A 12463-nucleotide genomic window follows, 5' to 3' on the forward strand; every position below is an offset into this window, starting at 1 on the left:
GACAAATTAAGATTCCATCACAAATCTAGACTTTATTATTTCCTAATGTTTTATGTGTTTAACTTTCTACATTTTCCTTAGTCTTTTTTTTTTTTTTTTTATACATTATTAAATATTACAGTGCTAATTCAAGACACATTATTGCACTTCTAGTAGTAAGGACTCTTTCCAGTTATCTTGCCCACTCCCTTTTTCTCCTACACATTTTTTGGAAAGACACTGTAATATTAGTACTGATTGAATAAATGCTTCTGTGATTCTTGAAAATCAAGAAAATTGATTTTATTGTTCTTTAATTTTTGTCTTTCTGTTTTGCCTTTTAGATGTGGAAGGTTTAGCTTCTCAAATTGTTATCGATGCTAATGATGGTGTAAAAGGAGTAATTGAATGGGAAGGTACCAAGTAAGTCTCATCTTCCTTGAAGAACTTACTGTGCCAATTAGTGATTGGTGTTGCCCATTTTCCTTCTAAAAGTAAAACTCCTGTTAAAAATAGGGCCATGTCTTTGAGATGGTAAAGTAATCGTTCAATTCAGCTGAACTAGAAAGTGGGATTCCCACACTGAAAACAAAAATTTACTATTCATCTAATCATTATTACTACTTTCACTGTTGTCCTCTTATATTACCAATTTGCCTAACTTCCCCAGCCTGCATCAACTCTTCCAGCCTCACCATTCATGTAAGCAAAAAACAAAACAAAACAAAAACCTCATGTTACTTAATTCCATTTAGATAAGAAAAAAAAGGTAAAAAGGATGCGTTAGAGAACTATAATGTAGGGAATAATTCAGAGTAAAAATGTAATAAAAATGTACCATCTTTTTCAAAAGAACATAATCAGTGAACATTGAGAATTTTTCATTTTATTTTAGTTTTGAAGTTAGTGAATCTCATGGGAATCTGACAGTAATGGCTTACCGAAACAGAGGATCATATGGCAATGTGTCTGTATTTTTTTATGCCCAAAATTTGGAGGCCCAGCTGGGTTTGGATTTTAATGTAACCTCAAGGGTAAGAAGCAACTCTAAATCTAGTACTTTTTATTCTTTCAGCTTCTGTAAAAGAATATCTTCTTGATTATTCTGCAGAATGATCAGTAGTGATGCTAGATGTTTCAACTTGTTTCAGTTGCTTTGGTAATCTAAATAGAATGAAATAAAAATATTTGTATTCTTACTATTTATTTCTTTTTTAAAAATATATTTTTTAATATAAAGCAAAATGTAAACTTTCAAACATGGATTTCAAATTTAATTTTGATTAGACATACAAACTTTTTCATAGACTATTTTTGCAACAGGACTTTCAAAATAAATTATTCTTTCTTGTCCTCATTCTGTAATGTGCTGAACCTTTATATTTCTGATTCAATCAGTTTATAAGGAAAAGAGAATATGGCTCTTCATATGCTTTCCCTTCCTTCCTATTTCACAGAATTCTGTTTACCGTAGTCAAAAATTTCTGTGTGATATTAACTGATGTAAGTATTCGGTGCTTTATGTGTTTCAACGCTAGACTCTTTTTTTTGCTGATGGAGAAAGGCATAAATCTGTTGATGTCATGATTTTTGATGATGAGATTCCTGAAGGTGATGAGAAGTTCCAGTTAATTTTAACAAATCCATCTCTGGGGCTGGAATTAGGGGAGAACACAACAGGTAAAACTTAGTTTTAATGTTCCATTTCTTTAGAATTCTGTGGCAAACATTTTAATTCCACTTTTCTGAATAATCATATTTCAGAAAGCACCATTGCCCTGCTATGGTGAATCTTTATACTCCTTTGGAAGGTTCTGAAACATCCCTGTGAAATCTGTGCAATTAGGAAGTTTATATGTAAAGCAATGAATCAGAAAGCACGAAGATGAGTTTTTCAATGTGTACTACCTCACTGAACTGAGGTCTTTTTAGAGAGTTCATAATCCTTTTCTAGGAGAGACCATATTCTTCCTGTCTAGAGATCTTCCTAGTTAAAGTGAAATGCCTTCCCATTCTCTTCAGGTAATGTCATGGACACATAAGCATTATATACACACTGAAGGAAGAATGTATTTGTGTTTATGTTATGTATTATGTTACTATATATGTATATTTATATTTTACTATGTTAACCAAAGAATATTTTCATTATTTCTTTTTCAAAAGCTACAATTACTATACTTGCCAATGATGATGGCCATGGAGTTTTGTCATTCAATAACAGCAATCACTTCTTTCTGAGAGAGCAAACATCTATCCATTTGATGGAAAGTGTTGCAGTATTGAATATTATCAGAGAACCACCTCAGGGAATATTTGGCACTGTGACTGTTCAGTATCTTGTAAGTGAGATTAATTCTTCAGAGGCAACAATGGATTTGACCCCTTCTCAAGGATATATTGTGCTCGAAGAGGGAGTCAGGTTCAAGGTAATATGCTAGTTATTACCAGAGAAGTGTAGGAGGCTTTTTTTTTGGAAATATTGGAAAGATTTCAGAAATGTCTGTGCTTTATCTTCTGTTTATTTTTTCTTCTTCTTTCATCATAAAATGAATTGAGTCATGAGCTGTGACTGATTTCCTGTTATTATCTGATGTGGGAGTGTGTAAAAATTAAATGGGCTCATCTTTAGGTGTTTCTCACTTTGTAAGGGTTGAGGTAAATTGAAAACAATACACTATAGATAACGTTCATGTGTGCTTTGGAACAGTTCTTTTTATGTAGTCAACCTATAGCTGAAATGCAAACTTACTTTAAATTAAAGTGATAATTTACAAGCCTAATAGTTAAGATCAAAGTAAAAATCCCATTCTGTAATTTAACATTTTAGTTAGTCTGAACTAAACAGAATGTGCTGCAACAAATACAAAAAGTAGAACAGTTGTCTGTCTTAGGATTGGAAAATAACTGAAGTATTAAGCTCACTGCCTCTATACTGTCCTCACAAGAATGTCAGCTAGAAAATGAACTAGCTTAAGTTTGTGAATCCTGACTCTTCTAAGGTTCAATCACAATTCGATTTATTTATTTTTGCCAGTAAAGCTGGTGAAGCTAGTGTTAGCATATTACAGGCAATAGGATAGAAACTGAGACAAACCTTTCTTGGAAACACTGGTTTTCAATTTCTGGCCTTTAGATGCATTTGGAAGCACAACGCAGCAGATCTATAAGAAGTTGGAGCCTTCTTAATATATTTGGTAAATATAGTTTATTGTGGAAATGAACAGAAATATAAAACATTGTAAATTCTGTATTACTTCCAAATGCATCATCACTAACTTTTTATTCTGTACAGCAAGGCTATGTGTACCTATGAAATTTTTTGCTTGTTTGAGTAGCGTGAAGGACGACAGTGAGCCCCAAATGAAAGTGAAGCACTTAGCTTTCTCTAGATTGCTCTTTGCTAGTTTGAGATTGCCTTGAGAAGACCTGATCTTCATCCACAGTGGTGTAGGAGAGGGAAAGAAGCATCGAGAGGAAAAAGTATTTCAATCTCTCACTATTCTTGCTTTTTTTTTTTTCCCTTTCCTTTTCTTTCTTGACAGCACCAGTAGTGAGATTACCCTGTTTCCCTGAAGATAGCTTAGTTGCCAACTAAAATAAATTAAAACCAACTTAACTGATTACACTTATAGCTGTCTTGTGAGTATAAACTACCCAGAAATGTATGGAATAAGTAGAGAACAAAAGTATGAAATTAGGATCAAAAACTTCAGAGGATCATAGGATGAGAAAAGAAAGAAAAGAGAACAACAACAACAAAAAGTGAATATTCTCATCTTAGTGTTGCACCAATAGAGGCCACTAGTAGGATGGCTTTAGAACCTCAGTCTGAACTCAGTCTGAGCTTGCCTCACTTCTGTCCTCTCCAGCTTCATGAGCTGCTCTTCTCCTGCTATGCTATCCAAAGCCTTATAGTGAAATAAATTTAAAAAAAGGGTAGCACATTCTGATAGAGCTGTGTCATCATCTGTTATCATGTCTCAATAACATTGTATGCTTGTTTTGTTATCAGACGCTGCATATTTCTGCGGTACTAGATGAAGAACCAGAAATGGATGAGCACTTCATTGTCACCCTGTTCAACCCAACTGGAGGAGCCAGACTAGGCACGAGAGTGGAAACTATGATTACAGTATTACAAAACCAGGCTCCACTAGGGCTTTTCAGCATCTATACAGTTGGAAATAGGTACTGTACACTGATCAGTAAAAAGGAGATAGTTGCTCGTACTCCAAAGAGATAATATTTCTCTACAATTTTGTTTTTGATGAATCGCATTAAAGAAATTTAGCAACCCAATTTGTAAATCTGTAACTTTGAAAGGTATTGTGAAATACTATTACTGCTAAACAAAAGAGTAGAAAAATGCATAAAAAGGACTATTCATAATCCAAAATTTCAATTTATTTATTTATTATTATTTTTCTTTATAAACTAATACTTCACTAGTGCCTACATATTCCACTGATAGTATTGCATGTTAAAAGTTCCAAACCTCATATCAGTGTCCAGGAAGTCATACATTTTGTAATTTACTTTCGTTTTTAAACCTGTAAAAAATATACTTTCACTGAAGGCTGTTTTTCAGAAGCAAGTGACACATACGGAATGCCATTTTTAAAAACCTTTCAGCTGAAACCATACAGATTACATAAATTTATTATTTAAATAAAAATGTATGTATGCTATTTTATTAATACGTTGATATTTAGAATTAATAATTTATATTAATATTTAATGATAATATTTTCTAAACATTTATTAGTTGAATTTAATATACTTAAATTTCAGTCTGGTTAAAGATTTTGTTGAATTGCCTATGATTTTGCATGATTGTGGTAAGGATCATTGGGAAACCCTAATTAATGTAGCTACCAGTCCATCAGATACTGAAACCTGTTATTGATATTTTCTTTTTATTTCTGTTATATATTCTGCATCTGGAATTGTACAGTAAAAATCTTATTTTTATTACAGCAATGAATATACTATAAAATAATTATTTTTTCCTTATTTTAATGATTCTCACATTTAGGACAAATTTCATCATAATTGAAGAAGCCAACACTACAACTTATTTGAAAGTTTCACGGAGTAATGGGCTTAACGTGTCTGTGAGCGTTGAGTGGGAGACATCATCAGATACTGCATTTGGCATCAGTATGTTCACTTTACAGAGAATGTCCACTGCTTTTCTAGAAGTGGAGATAGTAAGAGAGTAGCCAAGCATACAGATGTAGCTTGGGAATGTAAATTCAAGTATTCAGACACAATTCAGTTAATATTTTCCTATGTAAGATTTAGTAGATAAAATACTTTAGCTGCTTAAGAATCACCTTGTCATCAGCCACTTCTGCCAGTTTCAGTAATCTCTATTTCTGTCTTTGCTGCTAATATGAACATTATTGTCACTAGCCTTTTATTTATTTATTTATTTATTTTGTGCATGTGCAATAAAATTTGTTCCGTACTACTTGTAACTCAGGATCTTCCTAACACAGTATAAATGACATGTGACATGCAAGAGTTTAGCTCCTGGAGTTTAGTTCTGACAAGACGGTGCTTAGGGACCATCTTGGAATAAAAACATGAACATGTTGTAACTGGGGAACAAAACATGAACATTTTGTAATTTCTTTGTCTTTTTTTTTTCTTTACTACTTGCTATCTAGCTAATTTTCTTGTTAGCTAAATTCCAAGATAAATTATTATGAGTCAGACGCAAATTGCCTATGTATCTTCCATGTGCAGTTGTAATGAATGAAAAATACATTTACTGCTTAACTCTCATTATATCCTTAGTATTGTAACATTTCTATGTATTTATATACACTTATACCAAATGCTAAGACACAACTTCATCATTTCTCATACTAGGTCTGACTTTGGGAGGTAAATAATGGGAATGGGGTTGGAAAAGATCTCAAGAGTAATATAATAGTAAATAGTGTTTTTATTTTATTCTATTTTATTTTATTTTATTTTATTATTTATATTTATTTTATTTTATTTATTTTTTACTATATTGCAGGGGGTGGTATCAGTGTCCTATCTGTCTTGCAAAGTTTTGTGGAAGAATCAGCATCTGGTTGGTGTTTCTTTACCTCAGGAGAAATCCTGTACGGTGTTCTGTTGCGTATGCCTCCAGCTTTGTTTTCTACTGTCTACCAGTGGAAAGGAGTATTTGTTCCTGTTGAGGTAAATATTTGTTTTTGAACACCAGACATGCTAGTTAATAAGAAATTTAAGTCACAATCTTACTTTTTTTTTATTCTTCTCACAGAATTTCAGTATGTGGAATCCTACAAGTTGTGTGTCTTTCCAAATCGGAGCATCTTCCTACCTTGTGGTTACTCATGGAGGAACCACACAAGGAGCTTCTAACAACAGTGTGTATGCATTCATGGCTGGACACAGATTGTTGTGGGTAAATCGATTTTAATTTTAAAATCTTAAAATAGTATGGGTTGGCAAGGACCAAGGGAGGTCCTCCAGTCTGGCCATGTTTTAGGAAAAAGCACTCTGTGTGACAAGAGTTAGTTTTGTGTCCTAAAATACTACATGACTTCAGTGATGTAAGTTTGTCATATTTAGTTGTTTACATTGTTTGTATTTTTTATATATTTACATTTGAGGGTGCAGGGAGGATTACCTGGGAATCACAGAATCACAGAATTGTCTAGGTTGGAAGAGACCTCCAAAATCACCTAGTCCAACCTCTGACCTAACACTAACAAGTCCTTCACTAAAGCATATCACTAAGCTCAACATCTAAACGTCTCTTAAAGACCTCCAGGGATGGTGACTCAATCACTTCCCTGGGCAGCCCATTCCAATGCCTAACAACCCTTTCAGTAAAGACGTTCTTCCTAATATCCAACCTAAACCTCCCCTGGCGCAACTTTAGCCCATTCCCCCTCATCCTGTCACCAGGCACGTGGGAGAATAGACCAACTCCCACCTCGCTACAGCCTCCTTTAAGGTACCTATAGAGAGCGATAAGGTCTCCCCTGAGCCTCCTCTTCTCCAGGCTGAACAGTCCCAGCTCCCTCAGCCGCTCCTCGTAAGACTTGTTCTCCAGACCCCTCACTGGCTTTGTTGCCCTTCTCTGGACTCTTTCGAGCACCTCCATGTCCTTCTTGTAGCGAGGGGCCCAAAGCTGAACACAGTACTCGAGGTGTGGCCTCACCAGAGACGAGTACAGGGGGACAATCACTTCCCTAGACCTGCTGGCCACACTGTTTCTTCTACAAGCCAGGATGCTGTTGGCCTTCTTGGCCACCTGAGCACACTACTGGCTCATAGTCAGCCGACTATCAACCAATACTCCCAGGTCCTTCTCTGCCAGGCAGCTTTCTAACCACTCATCTCCCAGCCTGTAGCTCTGCTTGGAAGTGGGGGAAGAAATTCTCAAGCAATCAAGTCATAGAACATTTTCTGGAAAATGTATGATAAGTTATGTTAATTCTGTAAATTATATATATAAAGTTTTAAAAGGTATTTCATGTATAGTTTTATAGGTAATTTTGGAATTCTTAACATTCTACGCATACTTTTTCTCTCTATATACAATGTAATATAAAATGTATTTGTTTATATACATATGTAGATAAACATTGTCACCCTCATACTTCGCTCGCAGATACAGACTCTCTCTGTTCTGGATACCAGACATGTGAAACATTTTGCAGTGGAGGAAGAAGACTATTTGATTATTGTGAGTCACACAAACAGTTCCAGTTCCATCCAGGTTTGAATACTCTTCAGTCTTCTCTGGCTTTAATGTGGGTAGTTTGCTTAGTTCTGAAAGGATAATGAAAGAAAGTAAATCTATAAGCATGTATTTCTGACATATTATTTTTGTTTCTATTGGAAATTTATAACAGTTAAAATTCCAGACTTGTTCGGATGTATAAATACTCTCTACCTGAGTGTATAATTTACATCTGGTTTGTTTTTATTGCTACTGTTATTTCAGTTTTGAAACGTAGCATGTAAACAAAGAAGTAGCTTCTGAACATAAACCTGTTCCTCTGAAGAGCAGGCACAGCTTCTTGCAGTAGGGTTAATTACCAGTTACTTACCAGTGGGCTTCTACTTTAAAGTACAGTCCACCTAAGAATACAGGAATTCAGTTCACCATAAATCTTCCCAGTTTTTTGGCATGTCATTTAGTTTCAGTTCTCTCGATGCTAATTATGAATATATAAAGAAAAGATTTTTGTCTTTCCACAGGTTTTCCAGTGGAATAAAGACATATTTGTGCTGCATCATCAGCTTCCACTTTATGGAGTTGTGGACATAGCCCTGTTTCCTAGAGGAGGCTTTACGTACCTGTTAGTTTCTTTGTCAAATACCAGCCAAAACGTTCTCATGTATCAGTGGTTGAACAATGAGTTTAGGAAGCTTCATCAAGTACCAGCAAAGGAAATAAAACATATGGAGTCCTGGATTTCTGGATCTGATATCTTTGTAATTATTGCAAAAGGTATTTAGCAGAAAACAAAGAATGAGTTTGCTGAGTATACAATGGCTTGTTTGATAGCAAAGGCCTTTGTGGTAAAGGAATTTAGAAAGCTATTGAAATCACTGGGGGGGTGACAGTACTCAATAAGCATTTAACCCTAGTAAGTATTTTATGAAAGTAATCTCTACTTTTTCTCTCAGAAAATAAAAGCCTTGTGCTTGTTCTCAAATACTTACAAAACAAATGAAATGCTTTCCCAGTAACAATGGGAAATAATAACTCTATTTAATCTACCTGCTTATCACACTCTTTCTAAGCTTTTCTGAGCTTTGTGCCACACACAGATCACTAGTCAGCAAAGTACACGTGTATTTTATTACAGGTTTGACATTTTATATGTCATTTTGTCTCTATGGCTACTAAAAAGTTTTTGTTGCAGTCCACAGGTTTCTTTGCAATTAGATGTTGTCTAATGTCAGTCTTAATGTTCTTGCATCAAAGTTATGCACCAAATAATAAGGAAAATAATACAATCAGTTTCACTTCATAATTAAAGCTGCCAGACTCTGGCTTTTGAATGGCCAGTGTGTGATTTAACTAAAAGGCAGCAAAATAATGTGAGCTTTGTCATTTTGTTTCTTGGTAGACTCTGGAAATTCTTCTGAAATTTTTGTCTGGGAGACAGGGCAGTCTACTTTTAGACACTTCCAATCTCTTCCAGTGCATGATGTAAGAAATATCCATGTCTTCATGCCTCCTTCAGGTTTAGGTAAGACTTAAATGAAAATTTTTGTTCAAATCCTAGTATATAATGCTGGAATTTCAGAAATGCATGTCTTTATTTTTTCATATGTATTTATCAGACCTTAAAAGTCAGTGTAATCAGTGTTCTGCAAAGAGCACTTCTGGCATTAAAACAGTAACTTTTAAATATATGACTAAAAAAATATTCTCTGCCTCTTTGCTCCATGTAGTCCATGTCCTCCTAGCTGGTAAGGATATAACAACACTGTACGCTTGGAACTCTGAAGCAAACCAGTTCTCTATAATGCTGGAAGCCCCATATGCAGATCATATCACTTCAGTTACTGCAAGGTCTCTGAACATCAGCAAGAGCTTGATTGCTTTGTCTGTTAACTCCAGCTCACAGATTTATGAACTGACCACTATTTCCAACCAGTCAGATTTTATACCTAGGTAGGTTTTTTTGTTTATATAACTTGTCTGAGACACCTTGCGTTTCTTTTTCTGTGATACTCATTTGTGATAGTGGAGACTGTTATGTTTCTTTGTATGGTGGCCTATTTCGTTAGTGCTTGTTGTGGTTTAACCTGGCCGGCAGCTAAACACCACACAGCTCACCCTCCCCCCTCCCTCTCTGGGATGGGGGAGAGAAATGGGAAAGTGAAGCCTGTGAGTTGAGATAAAGACAGTTTATTAAGACAGGAAAATAATAATAATAATAATGATAATAGTACTACTACTACTAATGTGTACGAAACAAGTGATGCACAATGCAATTGCTCACCCCCCGCTGACTGATGCTCAGCCTATCCCTGAGCAGCCCGCCCCCCCCCCCCCCCCCCCCCCCCCCCCGGCTAGCCACCCCTATATATTGTTCAGCATGACGTCAGATGGTATGGAATACCCCTTTGGCCAGTTTGGGTCAGCTGTCCTGGGTCTGTCCCCTCCCAGCTCCTGCTGCACCCCCAGCCTGCCCGCTGGCAGGACAGAGCGAGAAGCTAGAAAAGTCCTTGGCTTGCTGTAAGCACTGCTCTGCAACAATTAAAACATCAGCATGTTATCAGCACTCTTCTCATCCTAATCCAAAACATAGCACCCTACCAGCTACTAGGAGGAAAATTAACTCTGTCCTAACTGAAACCAGGATAGTGCTAAAGAGATTTTGTCCACAGTTTAAGATAAGCTGCAGTGGAACAGCCTACAATTGATTTTTAAAATATGAAGTAAGAGAGAACTTGCACTCATGACTTCATTTTTAACAATCTTGTATTTAGGATAAATGAAATTGCTTTCATAATTAATTCCAGTTAATTTATGATCTATCATTATTTTAGTAAAGAAAATATTCTTTTAACCCAAATTACTGCATGAGTAAAATAAGCAATAATTGCACCAGAAAAAATGCTCAAAGATCATTAAAAAGCTATCCTAAATTTATAATTATTTGATATTTGTGTTTTTATGCTAGTTCAGGTGAATTGATGTTTGAGCCTGGGGACATGGAATTTGTGATAGCTGTCAATATCCTTGATGATACTATCCCAGAGGAGGAAGAATGTTTCACAGTGTGGCTGAAAAACCCTAAGGGAGGTGCAGAGATTGGTGCTCATGGTTTTGTTAACATTATTATTCCTTCCAATGACAATGCCTATGGAGTCATTGCATTTGCTCAGGTAAAAATTATAAGGTAAATCATTAATATATGTTTATATAGTTTCTGAATAATGGGAAACAAACAATAAAATGGAGAATGTGATAGGATTGTTTTTCTAAAGTCCTCTAGTAATGTGTCAGAAACTTTTTAATATCTATTTAGCATTGCTATGTGATTATAAAGAACACAGAATGATAAAAAATAAGTTCCACAGTCTGTCCCTATTATAAGATTTTTATAATCCCCTTATATTTAGAATAACATGTTAGTTTACTGACTTGGTTTTGCAACAAACTAAAAATTCAGTTTTCTGATGTCATATTTTATAGCATGGTATAGATGCTACTTGTTTGTTAATCAAGGGAAGTCAGTAAACAAACCAGAAGATCCTTTTCCTCTGAAAAATATGCTAATTGGGTTATGTCATGAGGTGAGCCAATCTGCCAGAACAAACTGATTTATTTTGAGAAAATGTCAGACTGAAGGTTGCATCTGGAGTGGTTAATTCTTAAATGAGCAAACACTGTAGAAGACATCCAGAGAGTGATATGGTAAATGTGTACTGAAGGTATGAAACAGAAGAGTCATCACTGAAATGAAACTTGCATCTGGACTAGTGTGAGGTGGATGAATAACAGAAAAATAACAGCAGTAAATATACATCTCTTTTGAAGTTCCAGTTTTTTGTTGCCTGTTTCATACAGTTTGGACTTAAAATACTATACTCAAAAAATAGATTAGGACTTGTATTTTTTTTTTCTTTAGGTTAAAGAGGCTTGACATTTTAAGTTCTAACATACATGAAAGCTGGGAGTATTGAGTACCTCATTAGGTCATCTTCATTTAATCAATGAACATGTACTTGGCTACTTAATGGTAGACCAGTTCATTGATGCCTGATATTGCCGGCCTACTTTGGACACCAAGATCCATAAATAAACTTTTATTTAAAAGAAAATAATCTTGCGGTTCTGCTACTTCATGTTTTCCAGAATTCTTTATTTAAGCAAGTTGAAGAAATGGAACAGGACAGCTTAATCACTTTAAATATTGAACGCTTAATAGGAACATATGGAAGAGTTACAGTAGAGTGGATAGCCAATGGGAGCACAAGTGATGTATTCCCATCTTCTGGAATGGTATGTAATAATATCACTGGTACTAGAGGATCACTGACTATATTGCCTCAGACGATAGATGCAGATCCTAAACAACGACAGCACACATTAGATTGTCCTGGTCTGTTAATTTATGCTTCCCAGTCCTTGTCTGTGATGTTGACAGTTTTTACTTCTGCCTGGCACATAATACCACAGTATCACTCCTGCTCTTCTAGAACCAGATACTGCAATTCTGTCCGGGCAGTAGAAATGTGTATCTGTAGTATCCTGTTCCTATCTTCCATTCTTCCTGCTGAGATCCAGCTACAGTGTCAAATCATTTGCATAGATGGGAATCAAGGAATTATTTGCTTTTCTTCCTGATGATAACAATACACTCGAGAGTTTCAGTGACCTAGGGGAATATCACAAGTCCCAGTTTTGCTTATTTCTGAGACAGTATAGGTTTCTAACCGTATTAAAATCCAGTGTTTTCGATTAGCTTAAGCTGCTGAT

The 12463-nt window shown here is 35.4% G+C and overlaps 1 protein-coding gene across 7 annotated transcripts in view; it reads left to right on the forward strand.

Moving 5' to 3' along the window:
* Nucleotides 1-12463, forward strand: part of ADGRV1 (adhesion G protein-coupled receptor V1) — a 295085-nt gene that overhangs the window by 86189 nt on the left and 196433 nt on the right. For all 7 annotated transcript variants that reach the window (XM_040542002.1, XM_040542004.1, XM_040542003.1 and 4 more), the window contains 14 exons: nucleotides 324-402; nucleotides 875-1013; nucleotides 1518-1659; nucleotides 2146-2408; nucleotides 3995-4170; nucleotides 5018-5142; nucleotides 6014-6180; nucleotides 6266-6409; nucleotides 7625-7732; nucleotides 8218-8470; nucleotides 9096-9218; nucleotides 9424-9646; nucleotides 10662-10866; nucleotides 11840-11986. In XM_040542002.1, coding sequence (XP_040397936.1) covers nucleotides 324-402; nucleotides 875-1013; nucleotides 1518-1659; nucleotides 2146-2408; nucleotides 3995-4170; nucleotides 5018-5142; nucleotides 6014-6180; nucleotides 6266-6409; nucleotides 7625-7732; nucleotides 8218-8470; nucleotides 9096-9218; nucleotides 9424-9646; nucleotides 10662-10866; nucleotides 11840-11986 — 2294 coding nt within the window. The remainder of the gene's footprint in view (nucleotides 1-323; nucleotides 403-874; nucleotides 1014-1517; nucleotides 1660-2145; nucleotides 2409-3994; nucleotides 4171-5017; nucleotides 5143-6013; nucleotides 6181-6265; nucleotides 6410-7624; nucleotides 7733-8217; nucleotides 8471-9095; nucleotides 9219-9423; nucleotides 9647-10661; nucleotides 10867-11839; nucleotides 11987-12463) is intronic.

The sequence above is a fragment of the Cygnus olor genome, chromosome Z (genome assembly GCF_009769625.2).
Source record: "Cygnus olor isolate bCygOlo1 chromosome Z, bCygOlo1.pri.v2, whole genome shotgun sequence".
NCBI lineage: Eukaryota > Metazoa > Chordata > Aves > Anseriformes > Anatidae > Cygnus > Cygnus olor.